Below are 19,644 nucleotides of genomic sequence, written 5' to 3' on the forward strand. Positions count from 1 at the left end.
CGGTAGGACTTGGCGACAACTTTATTTTGGTTGTTAACTAATCGAAAATTTTCGTTAATTACCGAAATTATAAACATTTTGTTTTTTGAAATTTTGCCTGTAAGGGCGAAGATCATTTTTAATGATTATTTATTAATTCTCGTTTAGAGTTAAGCTTGATGATCGGAAATTATATGCAAGTGAAAAAGGAAAGCCAAGGACTCGAACCCACATAGTCACCAAATTACGTTACCTGGTTTCATTGGTGGTAAAGCAAATCTTCGGACGTATCGACTATGTAATGGCTTCTCTGTCCTAGAACTTATCGTTTTTCAAATGCAAATGTGTTTTGTACATTTACGCGGATACTTGGCCACAGAAATTTGATTTTACCGATATTTGTCGGTAACTCGAAAAATTGGTTAGAGAATTTCACTTCAAGTTTGAATATGCACTATATCGGTCCTGTCCTTTGGGTGCATCTCATTAAAATTTGGGAACAGTGCTGTTTATCAGCTCATGTGGGATCGTTTTGAATTTTTGTCCTATTTTTTGTCGGCAACAACTAATCTGTGTAGTAGGTTAGATAACTCTTGAAGGGAGAAACCGATTTGGTCCAAACGTTGTAGATCGTGTTATTTCTTACAGCATCGAATTATATCCGAATATTGACTACATCGGATCACTCTTTCGGGTACCTCCCACACAAACTTTGGAAAGAGTCAGTTCAAGGACTCGTCTGGGATCGTTTAAAATTTTGGACAAGATGTTGTGTATGCGGCCCTGTGTAAGACGGTACAACTTTTTTCGGGAACAAACCCATACTACCTGAGAAATTAGCCCTAATCGACGATTTTCATTTATAATTTTACAGCTGGTTTTGCAGTTGTCTGGACGCCTACGTCACACAGGCAAGTTTTGGGTTTTTGACAATCAATACATGTACTCAACTGTCATGTGTAAACGCAGGGTAACACTGCAAAAACCCGTATAGACGTCATAAGTATTGTGTTTGCTTCCTTTCTTTAGGTCCGAGGTCTCTGTCGACACAGCTGAAGTCCCATACACCCAATTACCCATTTCCCATCTCTATATATGGGGCATATATCATTGATATAATTAAAATATAATTATATGATTATATTTTATTGCGCGGGTAGTGAGTTGCTATCATCTAGGCTTTACTGCTTTTGATCGACAGTGGACAGCAGGTTGATGACAATGTTTTATTAATCAAAGCGCTACAGATTTAAAAATGACGACGTCTTGCATTTACTGCTCACTGCTGTAGTACCGTTTGCATTAGAGTTATTTACCGTAAGACTATGTTTATATTATAGCCTTCTCAATGACGATTTATTTGACGTATACACAAAGGAATTGACATTTGAAACCCAGTGGGTTTGTTAAATCCGGTTATATATAAACGTACTATTAGCCTTCCTTATAAGGATTTATTTGACGTATACACAATGGAATTGACATTTGAGATCCAGTGGATTTAATAGATCTGTTTATATAAACGTACTATAACATAAAAACCAGTGTATCATAATGGCAATGCCGCAAAATACTTTAAAAACACATTTCTCATCTGGCAATGCCATTCCATACCCCCATATATGAAATACAATTTTTTGCTCTGTTCCAGAACCTGCAAGAAGCTACTATTTTCTACTACGATAACATTTTTTTCTTTATGTTATCGAAAAAAATATTAAAAATTAGTAGATTCTTGCAGTACTGGAACAGACCATTTGTATATGTGTTTGATTCCAACACATTTTGTTTTGTTCACGTTGTCTCGACTGGAAAGTTGGCATATTCTGTAATCGTGCTTCTGCGAGGTCGGATTGTGGGATGGTCTGAGGTTGTAAGTGCAGTCGCCAACGGCCGATATAATTAGACCACATTCTTTTTGAAAAAAAGTATTGAAAAATATATGTATATATTTGGTTTTTTTTATATAAAAACCTGTGTTTTATATTTGACCATAAGTACCCGAGTTCAATGATTTTTTTTGTTAAAACAAACGTTTTCCACTAAAGTTTATCCATTTATGTTATATAATTTGAAATAGTTTAATATAACTTTTTAAATTACTCTCATACGAACTCGCGAAATATGGGCTTGTTTGTAATAACGATTCCGAACGCGAATCATCAATTTAATTCTGGGTGAGATTGAATTCGTTTCATAAAAATTATAACTGTTATGCTGCTACACCATTCTCAACTGTAATTCAGAAAATAGCAGTTGTAATTCAGAAATTCCATTTGAAATTCAGATATTTTATTTTTAATTCAGATTAATTCAAATTAATTAATTATTTGCAGAGATTGAAAATGAGCGACATACAAAAATGGTGCTCTGTAAGGTAGATGTATTAGCAATCTGTTACAACAATGTCAAACATATGCTCTGTTCCAGAACCTGTAAGAAGCTACTATTTTTACTACGATAAGATTTTTTCCTTTATGTTATCGGAAAAGAATTGTAAAAATTAGTAGATTCTTGCAGTTCTGGAACAGACCCATAAATAATTTTCTTATTTTTCAACAAAATCCACAAATATTTACATTTTCTCATTCATAATTAAGTCCCAATTTACATTAGGCGAGTTTACTTGCGGCAATTGTCAGTTTGTTGTTGTTGTTGTAACAGTGTTTTTGTTATGTTTATTTGTTCGTTCCTCTGTTCAATCTGGCTCTGGGTCTATCTCCAGTTCAAGAAAAGTGGCTGCTTCGATGGGATGTAGCCATAGATCCACTGGAGTTAGATGGGTAGGTTTGGCGGGGCAGTTAAAAAGGTGTTGTGTGTCGTGTGGGCCCATGCCGCATACTGGGCAGATGTCTTGCACGGTGCGATCGATTTCCGCCCAATAAGAATTTAGGCGACTGCAATATCCCGAGCGTAGTTGGGCCAAAACTACTCTAGTTTGTCGTGGCAGCTGACGCTCCTCAGCTGCGATAGATGGAGGATGTACTCCAAGTACTTTATTCACACTATAATTGCTTAAGGCCTTGGCAACTGCGTCCGTGTGAATGCTATTCAATCCTGCTTGATATGCTTGTTGATCTAGGGGTTCTCTCCTGTATCGTTGGACCTCTCCCTCTAGAGCATGGATATCCTTCCTGATCTCCCTGAATGGGCCGGGCCTACCCACAAGATGGTGATTGGGATGGCTCACACGATAACATCCAAGCAGGTACTGCAACGAAAGCATCTCATTGTGTTGCTTTACAGGAAGAATTTTTGCCTCCTCATGTAGATGGTCCACTGAAGATTTGAGGAGGCACCCTGTCGCTGTTCTCAGGGCTGCATTTTGGCAAGTTTGAATCTTTTTCCAGTTCGAATCACATAATCTCGGGGACCAGACTGGAGCCGCATAGCTTACCACAGACCGACCTATCGCGTTATATGTGGTCAACAAGGTTTCTTTATCTGCACCCCAAGTGCTGCCGGCCAGGGACTTGAGGACCTTGTTCCTACTTTTCAACTTGTCGCAGATAGCTGTGGCGTGTGCGCACGACGTGAATGTAGTGTCGAATGTGACCCCTAAAATTTTAGGGCAGTTTGTGGTCGGAATTCTGCTACCGTCGACCACGACATTCAACTCACGTCCAAACTGTGTGTGTGTGTGTACATTGTCAGTTTGTAGGAGAGAGAGGTGAGACATATGGTAACCCTTTGCCTCTCAGCACCCTCTCTCGCTTACAAACTGACAATTGCCGCAAGTAAACTCGCCTAATGTAAATTGGGACTTAGTTTTTTTTTTTTTTTTTTAATAAACACTTTGGTGGCTACTTTCATAATGTTGCTTGAAGGACAGAGTTTTCAATAGTTCGATTACTGGTTACTACCCAAAAAACCGATAACATTGCTTGAACGTTTTCGATCGAGACTTGTCATGACGTTTTTTATCGTATCGAAATCTTATTCACGAGCAAATTCTCGATCCAGTCGAATCGCGTAATTAGGTCCCAGAATTAAAATTTTTACTTTTTAAAATAGTATGTTAATGCAGATTTAAAAAATAACCTAATTTATGTTAGGTAAAAGGTTAAGCTGTATGGCTAGAAGCGACAGCTGCCAAACTAGTTCTACTAGTTCAATTGTAATCCTCAACATGAATTCAAAAATCATTTCTAGTAATTCGTGCATAAATAAAAAACGCAACTTTTAATATTATTATTATTAATTTTATATACTCTAAATATATAATATTTATTATTTGTATGTACGTGTGTGTGTTTCTATTTATTCATGTGTTTTTTTTCCATTAAAGGAATAATTTTGAATAATTAAAGAGAAACAAATACGAAAGAATAATTTTATCCTCTAGGATACAAAATTAATATGCTTACTAAAATTTAGTACTAAATTCACTAAATACAAAGTAAACAAACATGTTGTAATGGAAGTACGGTAATGAATAAAAAGTACCCATTGGTGGCGACTTTTTTCTGCTTAATGTCTGTTGAGTGTGTGTGGGGGGATGGGGGATCTGTGTGATTATGTGTTTGTGAATGTATTCTGTTTTGCCCAGCTTAAGTTAAATATAAACGATGATAATCATTGGCACCAAATGCACAATTACATTTGGGACATTTACGCTGCCTTGTCTCATAGCGTGTACGTAAACAATCGTAACAAAAGACATGGAAACACTTCGACAGAACGGCATCCTTGCGCTTAACCTTACATGAGGGACATGTGAGAGTTTCCTTGTATTCTCGAATCTCCTCAAGCATGACTTCATCGATTGTTGTACCAGCCATTTCAATTTTCTTCATACGCTCTGCTTTGCGTTTGAATTGGGCCAGCTCTTCTTGTAATCGTTTTGTCTTGTAAGCTTCTGCTTCAAGGGAGCTGGTCTTTTCGGCCACCACCTGTTGAGCCTCCTTCATTTGGGCGTGGTACTTTTCTAAATGGAGTTTGAGATCTGCTGCCGATTGAGCAGATTCTATTGCCTTACGTTTATGCATTTCCATGGCCTGCTGCCGCAGGACCAATTCCTTTTCGATGGCTGCGACTGTGGCCTGCAGACTGCGCTCCTTCTCCTCAAGTTTCCTTAAAACTATGTGCATAGCTTCTATTTGAGTGTCCCTAGTGGCCATTTGATCTTCTAATATTTGTTTTTCTTCACGCAGTAACTTGTGCATTTGATTGGCCTTAATGCGCTCAGACATCAGCTTGAAATTGGCATCGTCCTTTTCGCGTAATTGTTGTATAAGTCTTGAGTTTTGCTCCTGCATATCTTCGAAGGCTTGTCCAGTGACTTCCATCTCGTTGAGCAGTGCTTCCTCCTCGTGTGAGCCGACAAATGGTCGGGCATAATTTGGTCCACCTGGACCCCAGGCATTGTCTGGAGGTTTTTGACTTGCCACCTGTTTTTGCAGTTCATACTTTTGTTCTTCCAACTGTTTGATTTTACGTAAAGCTTCTTCATCGGCAAGTTTTTTACGCTCCTCACGTTTGCTCTCCTGTAACTTTTTCAACTGTAGGCGTAGCTCTTCAATTTCGGAACGTAGTTTTTTCTCGGTAGCCATTAACTGGACTTTGTCACGTTGATCTTTGGAAACACCCTTGTACATGTCGAGTAGCAACTTCATTTCCTTTTGATCGTTTAGAGCTTTCCTGTGGGAGGGGGATAGATGAAAATTAAAAATATAATATTCTTTATAGAACCAAAACAACTTACTTCAACTGGGCCTTCAAATCTCGTACCATTTCAGACTCTTGGGCTTTAATATCCTTAGTTTTTTGGGCATCCTTGGCATCTTTTTCCTGTTTAATGGCAGCAGCACCCGGCCCGGAAGCACCTGTGGGCGTAGAGCCTGCTGCATTTGCTGCCGCAGCGTCTTTCTTTTCTGGTCCACCCGGTGAAGATTGCTCCTTTTTAATGCCTTCCTTTTGATCTTTTGTCAGATCATCATCCATTGTTTCATCTTCAGACTTAATGTTGGCACTTCCCTCCTCTTTAACACTAAGACCTTCGTTCGAAGCACTTGTATTACTACCAGATCCGCCTGAAGATCCAGCAAACTCATCCTTAACGGTTGCAGCTCCTTCTTGCTTCACATCATCACCATTTGCACCCTGACTGGGAGTATTCTGTTTAGTGCCCTCCAATTTTGCCAAAGCTTCCTCCAACTCCCTACGCAATTTCACATTATCAGCAGATGCATCTTTATACTTACGTTTGTAACGATATCCCTCACCCTTCAATTGGGCATTGTGGTTTTGCAAGGAAGTTATCAAGTGACGCATTTCGCGATTGATTGGTGCCGTTTGTTCATTTGCCGCCATATTTTGCTCATATTCGATGCGCAGGGCTTCGTATTCCTTGCGTATTTGTGCCAGTACATCTTCCATTTGTATCATTTCACTGCGCACCTTCTTCTGGGCAATTAATTCTTCGCTTTCCATCACTTCAATTTGCCTTAGATGTTGATTTTTACTGGTCTGTAACTGATTTCTGGTCTCATCCAACATGGTCTTTATTTGCATGGACTCATTGTACAGAACTGAGAATTGAGATTGTAGACATTTGTATTCAGTGGTTTCGACAATAACCGATTCGGGTAGTTGACGGATCTGTTGTGGTAAAAGTGATAAAAGAATGATTTAAATAATCGTTGGCAAAAGAAAGTGTAAATCTAACAGGCTGTTTCTCTAAGACGATTCGAATTCAAATTCGGTCGAAATAAACATTTTGTTTGAATGAAAACACAAATTAAACAAATATTTTTTCAAAAACAAAAGTTTGGTAGTAGTTCGAACTAATTTGAATTACAATCGTCGTAGTGAAACATGCCTTAATAATAAATATATAATGATTTATAGAAACAAAATATATGAAGATGATTGAACTATTCCACTTTTTAAGAAGAATTTACATTTATTTGTAATATTACATTAATCCGAAGCCTTCAAAGCCCAAAATAATAGACAATATGACCAGCATTTTGCGTAGGAGTTTAATCAGGCCGTGGTAAGTGATGGTGGACATGCTGATCGCTTCACCAGTGAAAAAGGCCACGGGATTCGGAATGCAGCCATACACATCATATTTTGAAAACTGACCTTGGCAGAGCCGAAAAGAAAAATTATTTTAAGGTTTAAAGCGAAATTTAATAACGTTGCCGATATCAGTCTTTGTCCATAAATGGAAGTCGTAAATATCCTACACGAGCCAACCTCCCGTTATGCACTTGAAGGGAGGTCTACATAATGATACCCATATTGCTTTATTTGACTTCTATATTTGATTTTGGATGTCCAAAATGTTCCCGTGTACAGACCAAACAACAGGTGGAACAAGTAGTGATTCAATTTTATTTGAGAAGACCACTTCTGAATATTTCATATGTACTTAGGTGTGATTAGTACGAAACTTCGTGTTTGAAATTTAATTTTAAATCTCAATCGTTATATTGTCGCTAATATGTGCAATATTGAGGATTTTCCTTACGCCATTTACTTTATGCGTCCACACCAGCAATATTGCCTGTGTGGATAGATATCGAATGTTTTTATTTCGTGTCATATGACATTGATAGTGTAAACTACCTCTTTAGATGGAAAAAGTGCTGTCGTCGAAATTAACGTATTGCACGACTTTCTGCCTGCAGTCTGGCTACCCCTATAATATTTTAAGAAACTTACATTCTCTAAACCATACTTACATCCATTTTCAGCTTCTCCACCTCCTTCAGAGTTTCTCGATGTGTGGCATGTAATTTATCCAGTTCTTGCAGACGATTATTTGCCAACTCTCTATACTCTTCCAGTTCTTTTTGTAAATCTTCAACTTGATGACTGCTGACGTGGGAATGTCCTGAAGACTTCGTAGTAGAGGAACTCTTATTGGGATCTCCGTGCATTTGATGATAAGCTTTGAGCTTTTCTATAGCCTCTGCCAAATGATTTTCCAATTTGTCATTACGACAATGAATTTTTTCCAAATCATATTGCAACTCATCAATTTGATTTTTGAGTTCGGCATTTTCTGTTTCTTTTGCCGTAAGGGCATCTTGATATTCCTTCATTTTTAAGGACATTGTATGGAATTTTTCATGCAGAGATGTATTTAGGTTTTGTAAATTATGATTTTCTGTCATAATTTCAATGTGATGCTGTTTCAGTGTTTCCTCGATATTGGGGAAGGCATTATTTGTAGCAGCATCTGTTTGCGATTCTTCGCCAGCACTTTCACCGGAAGCAGATGCTCCACCTGCAGCAGAGGCAGGCTGGGGCTCGCCCTTAAGAGCCATTGTTATTTTTTCATTTCTCTGCATAACGCGGTCAATGACTTGGACAATTTTTGCAACAGCTCGCTTAGAAACTTGTACACGATTTGCCAACTTATCATCAAGTTCTTCCTTGTCCCATGTTGATAACTGGGTAAGGAAAGAAGTGGTAACTTCATTTTCATTGCGATTTTCCAGCTCATCTGCCGTCTCGGCATCGAATCTTTGTAGCAAAACTCGTATGTCTTCGTTTAATTGATTCCAATAACGATTTACAACATTGAGAACCGCATCATCCTGAGTTTGTCGCTTTTCAAGCTGTTCTATACGATGCCTCAGCTCAGCCTCGGTTCGCATGCGTTGCTCTATGCGTTGAGCCAACTTTTTATTCTGAAATTCTAATACTTTGATGTCCATTTCCTCCAAAGTAGACACTGGACCTATAAGATGAGGCTCAAAGTGAACTTTTTTTATGGGAGGTTGCCCAAGATTCGAGCTGGCGGAGGAGCCAGCAGCCGCACCACTGCTGGTGTCGTCAGCTGCACGTTTCGACATTTTGCTATATTGAAAGGGAATGAATAATAATTGTAAACTTATAACAAATCGAAAAAATCTACTTATTTAGCAAATTTATAGAATATATAAATGGAAATTGGTGATATTCTATGAAATCTTCCAACTCTACCAAGAAAACATGTCAGAGTCAGATGTACATCTGTAGAGTGGTCAATAAAAGTGATTTTGTGTACTTTTCTTCTTACATTTATAGAAATGATCAAATATGTATATGAAAGTGTGTATATTCTACGAAATACTTACGTTTAATCTAATTGTTTTGTGGATATTTTCTTATTATTTAAAATAATTGTAAAAAGTTGAAATCCTCAATCAGAAGAAATATGCCGAAAAAAATTGTATGTATGTGGTTGCGTTGTTTTGACATTTAGAACAGGGCGTGCTAACACCGCCAAACGTGTTTACACTGCGATATAAATTCAATAAGAATATGGGCGTATGGCGCAAAGCGACGTAATGTGGGCGTAATTTTTAAATGATGATTTTTTCACTGCTGATAGCACCACGTTTACACTAACTACAAGAACCACGCTACAACCCAATTTACACTGACACCTATAACAAGTATTTGTTCATTGTTCACTTAAGATTAACCGGACGAAATGCTCTAATATAAACATGATATAAGAGTGCGTTAAGTCGCATTTACATCTTATAGGCTTTAATAAAATGCGTCATGTAATTTGTGAAAGAAACAATGAATTTTGTCTAGGCTAGGTTACATACATCGAAAAAATATCGATGCATATTCACTCTATATCGAAAACGAAGTACTTTCAGTAATATTCTGTAAAAGTTATGCCTCCTGGTTAAGGATACATCCATATATCCTTCTTTGGCAATGATTCTTTAAATATTCTTTAAAGGTGTAATGCCTAAGTCCCGGGCAGCACTAAGAGTAATTTCACTGAAAATTTGGCATGAAAGTAAAAGAAAATGTAAAATAAAACGGTCTGTTTGTTTCATACTAATATTGCAACTAAGCAAAATTGCAGAACAAATGAAACCATGTACCCCAGTTTCTTGAAATTATGAATTTTTCCCAAAAAATGCGAAGTTTTATGTCAAAATTTCAATGAAATTATTCTAGTGTGGCCCGGGATTAACAAAGCTTCCTTCTTTCTTTCAACAAGTTTATTCTTAGAACCGTACTGTACGTACGACTAAAGAGTCGTATACTTTTCGCGTAAGCCATTCCCATACATTTTAGTAAATATTTACCACTGTAGAATATGGCGGTCCTCAAGGATATCCGCATTTCTTTTCAAAAATTTAAGTTTTGATGACTCGAAGTGTATAAAAGTTTATTAAATTGTGATGAAATTTTCACTGCAGACATCCGAAAATGTTACTCACTGCTGGATAAGTCTGTTTCAGAACTGATTTATAAATAAATAAATAAACACATCTAACGTTTGAGTAAAGTTTTGTGTTGGGCGTTGAGAAAAAAACCAACAACAACAAGGCGACGCCGGCACCAAAGTCCAGCGTTGATCTGTTTGCCGGCATAAATTTCAAATGAATTTGAAATTTTCGGCATCATGCCCAACAGTGAAAAACAGGTGAAGTAAACTGACGCCATGGTACAAATACACAGGTAGCCGCATCGGCAATTGTTGGTAACATAAGGTGTCAAAATTTGACATTAATTCAATGCAGTTGACACATTATGTTACCATCAGCTGGCATGATAATGCTACCTGTATTATTGTACCATGCTGACGCCCAAGTCCTTCATAATTAGTAATGCGTTCCAACACCATAAAAATACCTTCATCGCTACAGAAACAATCTAGAAGGTGATGTTCCATTCAATAAACGCGAAAACAATAGTTATGCAACTGTTTACTTAATGAGGGGAGTCCATAATAATTATGAAGGACTTGGGCGTCAATTTCTTTTACCTTAAATGCGCACGACAATTTACAAAGGAGTTCTAAAACAGCCATTTTCTGTAGTGAGAAGCATTTTCGGATGTACGGAGGGAAATTTCATCTCGTTTTTCTAAACCTTTGTACACTTCGAGTCATCAAAACTTAAAATTTTGGAAAGAAATGCGGATATCCTGGATGGGCCGTCATATTCTTCAGTGGTAAATATTCTCTTAAATGTATGGGAATGGTTTACGCGAAAAATATTCGACTAGAGGAGACAGTACGGTTCTAAAAATAAACTTGTTGAAAGAAAGAAGCAAGCTTTGTTAGGCATTACACCTGCTTATTTAAAGAATCCTTGCCAAAGCAGGATATATGGGTGTATCCTTAACCAGGAGGGATATACTTTTACTGAATATTACTGAAAGTACTTCGTTTTCGATATAGAGTGAATATACATCGATATTCTAATACAATCATTGTGTATTCCCATGTTTTAAAGGGGGGTTCTATTGAAATGAGCCAAATTTTTTACTTCAATTTTTGACTGTATTTTGTTTTCCTTGTATAATTCTTATACAAATTGGATTTGAATGCAAATGAATGACTAAATTTACTCCAAACACATGAAGCTAAATATAATTGCTCTGTTCCAGAAATTGCAAGAAGCTACTGCTTTTTACTACGATAAAATTTTTTCCCTTATGTTATCGAAAAAAATAGTAAAAAATAGTAGATTCTTGCAGTACTGGAGCAGACCAAGAAAAACTTAATAATTTCATATCTTGTAGTTATAATTCGAAAAAAATGGAGGTTGCAACAAATTTTGCAGGGGTGTTCTATTCAAGTGAGCGGCATTGTATTTATATAATTGCTCTGTTCCAGAACCTGCAAGAAGCTACTACTTTTTACTACGATAACATTTTTTCCTTTATGTTATCGAAAAAATAGTAAAAATTAGTAGATTCTTGCAGTACTGGAACAGACCAAATATAACGTTAATCATGGCACAATTACCCAGGTGGTGGCATCCTAAAATTTTGAATATGTTATGTCAAAACTTTCTTTATGTTGTTTGGGAAATTACAACAAAAATATTTTTTTATAAAGGGATTTGACTTTTCATATTCGATCAGCTGGTGTGATACCACTACCTGGTAGTTCTGCCATGACGTTAATATTTGGTCTGTTCCAGTACTGCAAGAATCTACTAATTTTTACTATTTTTTTCGATAACATAAAGGAAAAAATGTTATCGTAGTAAAAAGTAGTAGCTTCTTGCAGGTTCTGGAACAGAGCAATTAAATGGAATATGTAATAACAAAACAAAGACATATGGTCTGTTCCAGTACTGCAAGAATCTACTAATTTTTACTACATGAAGGAAAATATGTTATCGTAGTAAAAAGTAGTAGCTTCTTGCAGGTTCTGGAACAGAGCAATAAATACAACCGATTCGAATTCAAATTCGTTCGAACTACTACCAAACTTCTGTTTTTGCAAAAATATTTATATATTAATTTTTGTTTTCTATCAAACAAAATTTTCTACAACAAGATGAGTTTGGTAGTAATTCGAACGAATTTGAATTCGAATCGAAAAACATGCCATAGCACCACAATTACTAAGGTAGTGGTATCACACCAGCTGTTCGAATATGAAAAGTCAAATCCCTTTATAAAAAAATATTTTTGTTGTAATTTTCCCAAAAACAAAGACAATTTTGACATAACATATTCAAAATTTTACGATACCACTACCTGGGTAATTGTGCCATGGATCACATAAATAAATTAGTTATTAAGACGAAAGCAGTTTTGTTGCTATCTCGAAATTAATTTTGAATATTTATTTTCCATAAATAAAATAGTTCTACATACATTATTTTAAATTGTCAGTATTAAATTTAAAATGATTGGTATTTTAGTGCTTGACGTATTGTCATGCAATCAACTTCATCAATTTTAATCGAATTCGCCTTGATATTGATTTCCTCTTCCTGCATAACTTGAACATGCATCAAATAACGCAAAGAGGCTTTATTCTCTTGGACTTTTGTATTTAATTTGCACAAGGATGCTTTCAAAGCTTCCAATTCGTGATAGAGAGCATCTTGTACCTCATCGCAAGTTAATTCAACACCTGGACGTGTAGCACGATTGCCTAAACGGGTGAGACAAAGTTGTTGGGCACGATTTTTATCGCATATTTCCTTTTCGAGTAATTGCAAGTTTTGTTGAACTTCATGAATGTGATTCATGGTATCGTTATGTTTATTCTCCAAACAAGCTTTGACATGTCTCTGTTCGGCAATACGTCGGGCAAATGCTTCATTTGTTCGGTCCGTTTGATTTTGCATATCTTCACAAACCTGTTTCAATAGCAAATCGACATAGGCTCTCAATTGAGCAGCCGAATTCAATTCTCGGGCATTCGTTTCTAGATTTTTATAGGTTGTGTGTTGCCATTCACTCAGGGAATATTGACTGAAAGACATAAGTTAAAGAAAAGCAAATATAATTAACTCAATAACTGGGATGAATACAGACACTTTCGAGTATAAATCCTCATAAAGAAGGTACGTTTATATATAACCGGATTTAACAAACCCACTGGGTTTTAAATGTCAATTCCATTACATATACGTCAAAATAAATCCTCATAAGGAATCTTATACTATGTTTACATTTGCGAAATCCGCTCGATTTCATCTGTCAATTCCTTTGTGTATACGTCAAATGAAAATTGACAGTTAAAATCGAATTTCGTAAATGTAAACATAGTATTATTTGCATTATCGCTTTTTGCAGTGTAAGGCCATGTTTATATTATAGCCTTTTGCAGGGTTAACCTTCTTTATGAGGATTTGTTTGACGTATATGTAATGGAATTGACATTTAAAACCCAGTGGGTTTGTTAAATCCGGTTATATATAAACGTACCTTCTTTATGAGGATTTATTTTGACGCCATTCATTTTGACCCAATGAAATTGGCATTTAAAGCTTATGCTATGTTTACATTTACGAAATCCACTCGATTTCAACTGTCAATTCCTTTGCTTATACGTCAAATGAAAACTCATTTGAAATCGATTGGATTTCATTTGACGTTTGGGCTATGGAATTGACATTTGAAATCTAGTGGATTTCGTAAATGTAAACATAGTATTAGTGGGTATATTAAACCTGTTATATGTAAATGAACCGCATTATAACCCGTCAGAAAGCTCTAATGCAAACGGCGTTTAAGGTTGTTTACATATAGCTTTTAATGCTTGGTTTACATTTACGAAATCCACTTGATTTCAACTGTCAATTCCTTTGCATTTACGTCAAATGAAAACTCATCTGAAATCCATTGGATTTCATTTGACGTTTAAGCAATGGAATTGACAGTCGAAATTAAGTGGATTTCGTAAATGTAAACTTACTATAATATTCACTCTGGCAGTTTTGTTGAGATGTGTATCATTTTATTATTGTAAGATAATGCAGCATAATCTCAGCGTTGTTGTTTTTAAATAAAAAACAGTTTTTTATAAAGTGGGAGGTAGTTAAAATTGATTTCATTTCGGGAAAGGCAGAGATGAGAATAGTTTCGGTCTACGCCACTAGACCTCATCAGTTCTTTTAGTCATTTGTTCTGATGAGGTCTATTGGCATAGACCGAAAATATAGTCATCTCTTCCTTTCCCGAAATTGAATCAATTTTACGACCTCCCACTTTAAAAAAAACATGTTGTCTTTTAAATTTAAAAACAACAAAACTAAGATATTTGCTGTGTTCCAGAACCTGCAAGAATATAAAAATGTTTACAATGATAACAATTTTTCCTTTATGATATCGAAAAAATAGTAATTAATAGTCCGGTCAAAATAGACATGCGTATAAGGGGGAAATAGTAAAAATTCCCACAAAGCTGAATTTTGGTGGAGAGCTAGGGTAAGCCATTAGAAGCAACGTCCTAAAAGTTCCATCGATCCCATGTGTGCAAAACAAGTTATTCGGGGTCAAAGGTCATTTTTGGAGGCATTATTCAGTTTTTTTAATTTTTCTCGAAAACGGTAAGACTTAGCAAAAGCAGCAATTGTCTACAAGAGTGGTCTTTATGATTCTTAAAAAAGACTTACCATTTTCGAGATATCGCGATCTAAAGGTCAAATAAAGAATTAGCCGCGTATGTACATTATGAGGCGAACCGGTTGAAATAACGACACTGTGTGTTAGATACTTCCGTAAGCTTTCAAACGATATCCACTTTGCAGTAATCGGTTCAGTAGAACCGGGTCTAACCCGGTTTTTAAATTTGGCCTTTCGGGTCAAATAACCGGCGAACCGGATCCGCAATCGTTGAAAATTATACATTTCCTTAATCAGCGCAACAAACCCTACCTTCGGACAAAACTTGAAAAAAAAAAAATCGGAGAGTTTTCGTTAGGGTCGTTCCCGTTGGGCTTTCGATTATACATGTGGGTTAAATGGGCTATTTTCGCATAAAATGACTCTAACATTGAACAACTCTACTAAACACGCTCCGATTTTGTTGGATTTTTTTAAAGATAGCTATAATTTCGCTCTTCAAGAAAATATATATTTTTTGGGGGGACAGACCCGATTACTTCGCTTATTTTAGCCGGTTCGTCTGAATATGTGCATATTTCCCTTATCATATACATAAAAATCATGTGTTTTTTAGAACAGCTATATCTCAAGAATGGTTCCTCGTAGGAACTTGTAGATAATTTTCCTGTCTACAATATTTACTTTAGTAACTTTTTGATTAGATCAACCGTTTTCAAAAAATAAATCCGAAAACCTAAAAAACCCTTAAAATTTGACCTTTGACCCCGAATAATTTTTTTTTTTTTGCACACATGAGATCGATGGGGACTTTTAGGATGTTGCTTCTAATGGTAAACCCTAGCTCTCCACCAAAATTCAGCTCTGTGGGAATTTTTGCTATTTCAATGTCTATTTTGACCGGACTATAAGTAGTAATGGTAACAGTTCTGGAACATAGCATATGCCGCATTACCTTATAACCACCTTTGCTAGTTTTACGATAGAAAATTATGAGAACACGATGATTATTTTGTGTTCGTTTGTGGAAAATTAGGTCAAAACCAAAAACTTTGCGTGTTGCGTGTGCGTTCAAAAATACAAAAACAAAATACATGTATTTTGTTTGTTTTTTTTTAAACGCAAAAACTCTACCAGAAAGAGTGATAGAGAAGCTTATCCTAACAGTAAGGATAGTGTAAATCCCGTTTTATCCACATTGTAAAATATTTACCAATGATGATGAGCCAAATCACTTGCACCCATCTCTCGTTGACTTCCTCTAAGCGTCAAATTCTTTTCATCGATCATAAGAGATTTATCCTTTTGCGATAAATCTTTGTCCAATGAATACATTGTTGCACGTAACCTGCGCAACTGTTCGTTCGTCTCCTTTAGTGCCTTATCCATTAGACACTGACATCCTTTGATAACCTTCAGTTCGCAACGTAAGGAACGATCCACTTCATCTTCACACAAATCCACACCCAAACGTCCCTCGCGCAATACCAAACATCGTTGACAAATGGCCAACGATTTCTCCTTAAGGAAACCGATGGCATTTAAAATGCGCATACGATAGGTATTCAATGCTTCATCCTCCAGCAGTGCTGTCTTTTTCTGCTTATTCAATTCGTCACAGAGGAAACGAATTTCACTGGCACGTTCACGCATTTGATGCTCCACCTCGCGTTGCCAGTTACGTGTGGTGTCATTGACATCGTCCATGACGCGACGAGATTCCCTGAAAATTTCAGATTATCATAAATGAAAAACTAATGTATGTATGTATGTGTAAAATTGTTGCATTTACTTACTCCATTATGCGTTCCGCCAAACGTTCCTGATCACAGGTTATGCGTAGCTTAACCTTGTTATTGAAATCCCAATCTTCGTCGGAATATTTGGGTGGTAATCTGGCCATTGGTCCTGCATTGCAACCGGTCAAATGAAGTCCATTTAGACGTTTTGATCGCATACTATTCAACATTTTCACCAACACTTTTTTTTTCCGTGCAAGCGAATATACGAAGTTATCTGTGCAAAAGACTTTTCTTGAATCCAGAAAAATCAAAACTCAAAGAATGTTTTGTTGAATTCATAATGTCACCATAACTACAACTTCTACTGCTACTCCCTCCCTATTAACAAGTCATAAATGGAACATTGCACAGCGGTGGTGGTACTGGTTAATTTGCTTTCCCTTTTCCTGTGGTTGTAGGTGAAAGGAACAAATTATGTATGGATATTTTGCAAAAAAAGTCTTAACCCATTAAGATGATGAAAAATATCTCTCATTTCAATAATGAGATTGACTACGACGACGTATGTCCCGGGCCACACTACAGTAATTTCATTGAAATTTTGATATGAAATTATGCGTCTCTAGATCGACGTCCATAGTAGAGTAAAATCATAAAATTGCTGTAGTGGGGAATTCGATTTAAGAACACCTAATTTCATGAAATTTTTAAATGAAATTCACGCTAGTGTGGACCGGGACTATGCAATATTGCGAAACTGGAAGATTCTTGCATTCTCCTCTCTGAATAGTATTGAAGTTGTCTGGTTAGCTAGACGCCTTTTAGCAGATTTATTTGACATATATTGGATGGGTGCCACCGTGGTGCAATGGTATGCACGCCCGCCTTGCAGGTCGTGGGTTCGATTCCCCGGCCAGGCAACATCAAACATTTTTCAGCGGTGGCAAAATACCACTCAGTAATGTTGGCGACATTTCCTGAGTATTTCAGCCATGTAAAACTTCTCTAGAAAGTGGTGTCTTAAGACACGCCGTTCGGACTCGACGATAAACAGTAGGTCCCATATCATTGAGCTAATATGAATCGGTGTGCACTCCTTGATATGAGATAAGTCTCCCTTGTCCCGTCTGGAATGTTTGTGGAACAATTATTATTATTATATTGTATGAAATAGAACATAGAACCTTTTACATATAATTGGATTTAATAACTCCATTGTCAATTTCATCATCAATTCCTAAACCCAAATGTCAATTCCATTGTGTATACGACGAATGAATCTTCATAAAGAAAGTTAACCCGGCAAAAAGTTCTAATATAAATGGCGTATTAACCAGATCCAGATTAACCAAATCCAGTCATACATAAACGTACTAGAAGACGTTTACACTCTCCTTCTTTGCGGTGTCATAACATAATCTTTGATAGGAATTAAATTCCTTTCCCAGTGGGTTAATCCATTATTGATTATACAACATAACTATATATTGGTTGCCAGGATAAATTATGATTTGTTTATGCTGGCATGTCAAGCATTGTTATGGTTATAGCGAAAACATACCTTTGCATTTCGAATACTGGGTGACATTCGGCGATTGATTCGTTGTCCCATCAACATAGTGCGAATTACTTGGTACGTATGTACGTAATTTTTGGTGGTACTAAAAACATGAAAGCATGTAAGAGAGGAATATAAACCGTACGAGGTGGGCCAAGTGATATACTACAGCACGTCCTTAACTAATTCAAATAAATATAGGACATTTGGTATACTCTGAATGTGAAAATGGATTGATTGATCGATTTGAAGGAAATTTAACATTTGCGAGTTTTTAATAAAGTCGTATAAGAAATACCGTTATTTACTTGGTTGTTAACGTTATGAAATTAACATGACCATCTTAATGGTTAAACCCTTCACCGTAATCTTGTTTGATATGTCGATGCCTTACTTCCTCAACCTCGCATCTTAAAAAATGCAATTTCGATTTTGTTTATATCATACGATTGCTATTTTTGTACTTTATTACTGCAACCACTTATTATCTCAATATGTTGTCTCGGTTCTCTAAATATTAATAAAATATATTCTCGTATCTCATTCACTCCTATTTTCATAACTGCCACAAACTCGTATTAAGATACCTGAGCAATGATGTCTGACTGAAAATCAATTCCCAGGCAAAACGGCGGAAGCCAGGATCTTCAAAATTTGGGTGAGGGTTAGTCTTGGGGGGGGGTAGGTTGTCGATTTGGCTGGGTTTATGAAAATTCGTAGGAGAAGTGCTACGAAAAATAGTTGCTTAGCAGGCCCATTACAGAACATTTGTTCTATAAGCCGTCGATATTCACCGTCAACGCAGATTGGTCCGTAGATCTTTCGAAGAATTTTCCTCTCAAACACACCAAGCACTGCCTTATCTGCTTGCGCAAGTACTTGTTGTGTAAAGCGTTATTTTTGTTTTTAAAGTGCTTACTTAAGCCAAAGTAGCATCTGTTGGCAATTCAATTCTTCTTTCTGCTTTATAATCGACAAAAAGGTGGTAGGTGTCGATCTGCATCCCTTGGGTCTTCTCCAGCATTTGCCGCAGGGTAAATATCTGGTCAATGGTGGACTTGGCAGGTCTAAAGCCGCATTGGTATGGTCCAATTATTTCGTTGGCCATGGGCTTTAGTCGTTCGCACAATATCCCTGACACTATCTTGTAGGCGATTGGGAGAAGACTTATGCCCATATAGTTGGAGCATAAAGTCTTATCTCCTTTCTTATGGACGGGACATGCTCAGGTTCCAATCGTCGGGTACGCGTTCTTCCTGCCAGATGGAGCTATCTAGCTGATGCATAAACCTTATCAGCGTGTCGCCTCCGGGTTTAAACAGCTACTGCTGCCTTATTATTCTTCAGCCGGTTTATTGCTGTCTTTACCTCATCTTGGCCGGGTGCATTCAATCCAATCAATATACATTATCCTTAGCACACTATCTGTATCAGTTACCAGATTACCTTGCTGGTCTCTACAGGAGGATGTACCAGTTCCAAAGCCATCAGTTTGATGTTTTACTCTTTGGTAGAATTTTCGGACTTCATTCTGTCTCCTGTACATCTCGATTTTTTCACACCCCCGCTTTTCCATTT

At 36.8% G+C, this 19,644-nt stretch overlaps 2 protein-coding genes across 2 annotated transcripts; both read right to left on the reverse strand.

Moving 5' to 3' along the window:
• Positions 1-4,180: 4,180 nt before the first annotated feature.
• Positions 4,181-9,218, reverse strand: Bre1 (E3 ubiquitin-protein ligase Bre1). The gene is made up of 4 exons (XM_073981843.1): positions 9,054-9,218; positions 7,671-8,793; positions 5,684-6,579; positions 4,181-5,619 (listed from the first exon to the last, which is right to left on the reverse strand). Exons 2-4 carry the CDS (start codon positions 8,787-8,789, stop codon positions 4,530-4,532), a joined length of 3,105 nt encoding a protein of 1,034 aa, XP_073837944.1. The 5' UTR covers positions 8,790-8,793; positions 9,054-9,218; the 3' UTR covers positions 4,181-4,529.
• Positions 9,219-12,499: 3,281 nt separating this feature from the next.
• On the reverse strand, positions 12,500-16,988 carry Tektin-C (Tektin C). Its single transcript, XM_073981635.1, has 3 exons — positions 16,563-16,988; positions 15,980-16,489; positions 12,500-13,170 (listed from the first exon to the last, which is right to left on the reverse strand). The coding sequence occupies exons 1-3, from the start codon at positions 16,733-16,735 to the stop codon at positions 12,591-12,593; spliced, it is 1,263 nt and encodes a 420-aa protein (XP_073837736.1). The 5' UTR covers positions 16,736-16,988; the 3' UTR covers positions 12,500-12,590.
• Between the last annotated feature and the right edge of the window lie 2,656 nt (positions 16,989-19,644).

The sequence above is a fragment of the Musca autumnalis genome, unplaced genomic scaffold (assembly GCF_047663935.1).
Source record: "Musca autumnalis isolate F117 unplaced genomic scaffold, ASM4766393v1 scaffold_4, whole genome shotgun sequence".
Lineage (NCBI taxonomy): Eukaryota > Metazoa > Arthropoda > Insecta > Diptera > Muscidae > Musca > Musca autumnalis.

Bases quoted from the DNA above. Each gene is read 5' to 3' on its own strand.
- Bre1 (XM_073981843.1), bottom strand. From the start codon at position 8,789: ATGTCGAAACGTGCAGCTGACGACACCAGCAGTGGTGCGGCTGCTGGC. The intron at 6,580-7,670 runs GTAAGTATGGTT...TTACCACAACAG, and splicing joins TGGAGAAGCTGAAAATGGAT to ATCCGTCAACTACCCGAATC. The intron at 5,620-5,683 runs GTAAGTTGTTTT...CCCCTCCCACAG, and splicing joins GATTTGAAGGCCCAGTTGAA to GAAAGCTCTAAACGATCAAA.
- Tektin-C (XM_073981635.1), bottom strand. From the start codon at position 16,735: ATGTTGAATAGTATGCGATCAAAACGTCTAAATGGACTTCATTTGACC. The intron at 16,490-16,562 runs GTAAGTAAATGC...TGAAATTTTCAG, and splicing joins TTGGCGGAACGCATAATGGA to GGAATCTCGTCGCGTCATGG. The intron at 13,171-15,979 runs GTAAATATTTTA...TATGTCTTTCAG, and splicing joins GATTTGGCTCATCATCATTG to TCAATATTCCCTGAGTGAAT.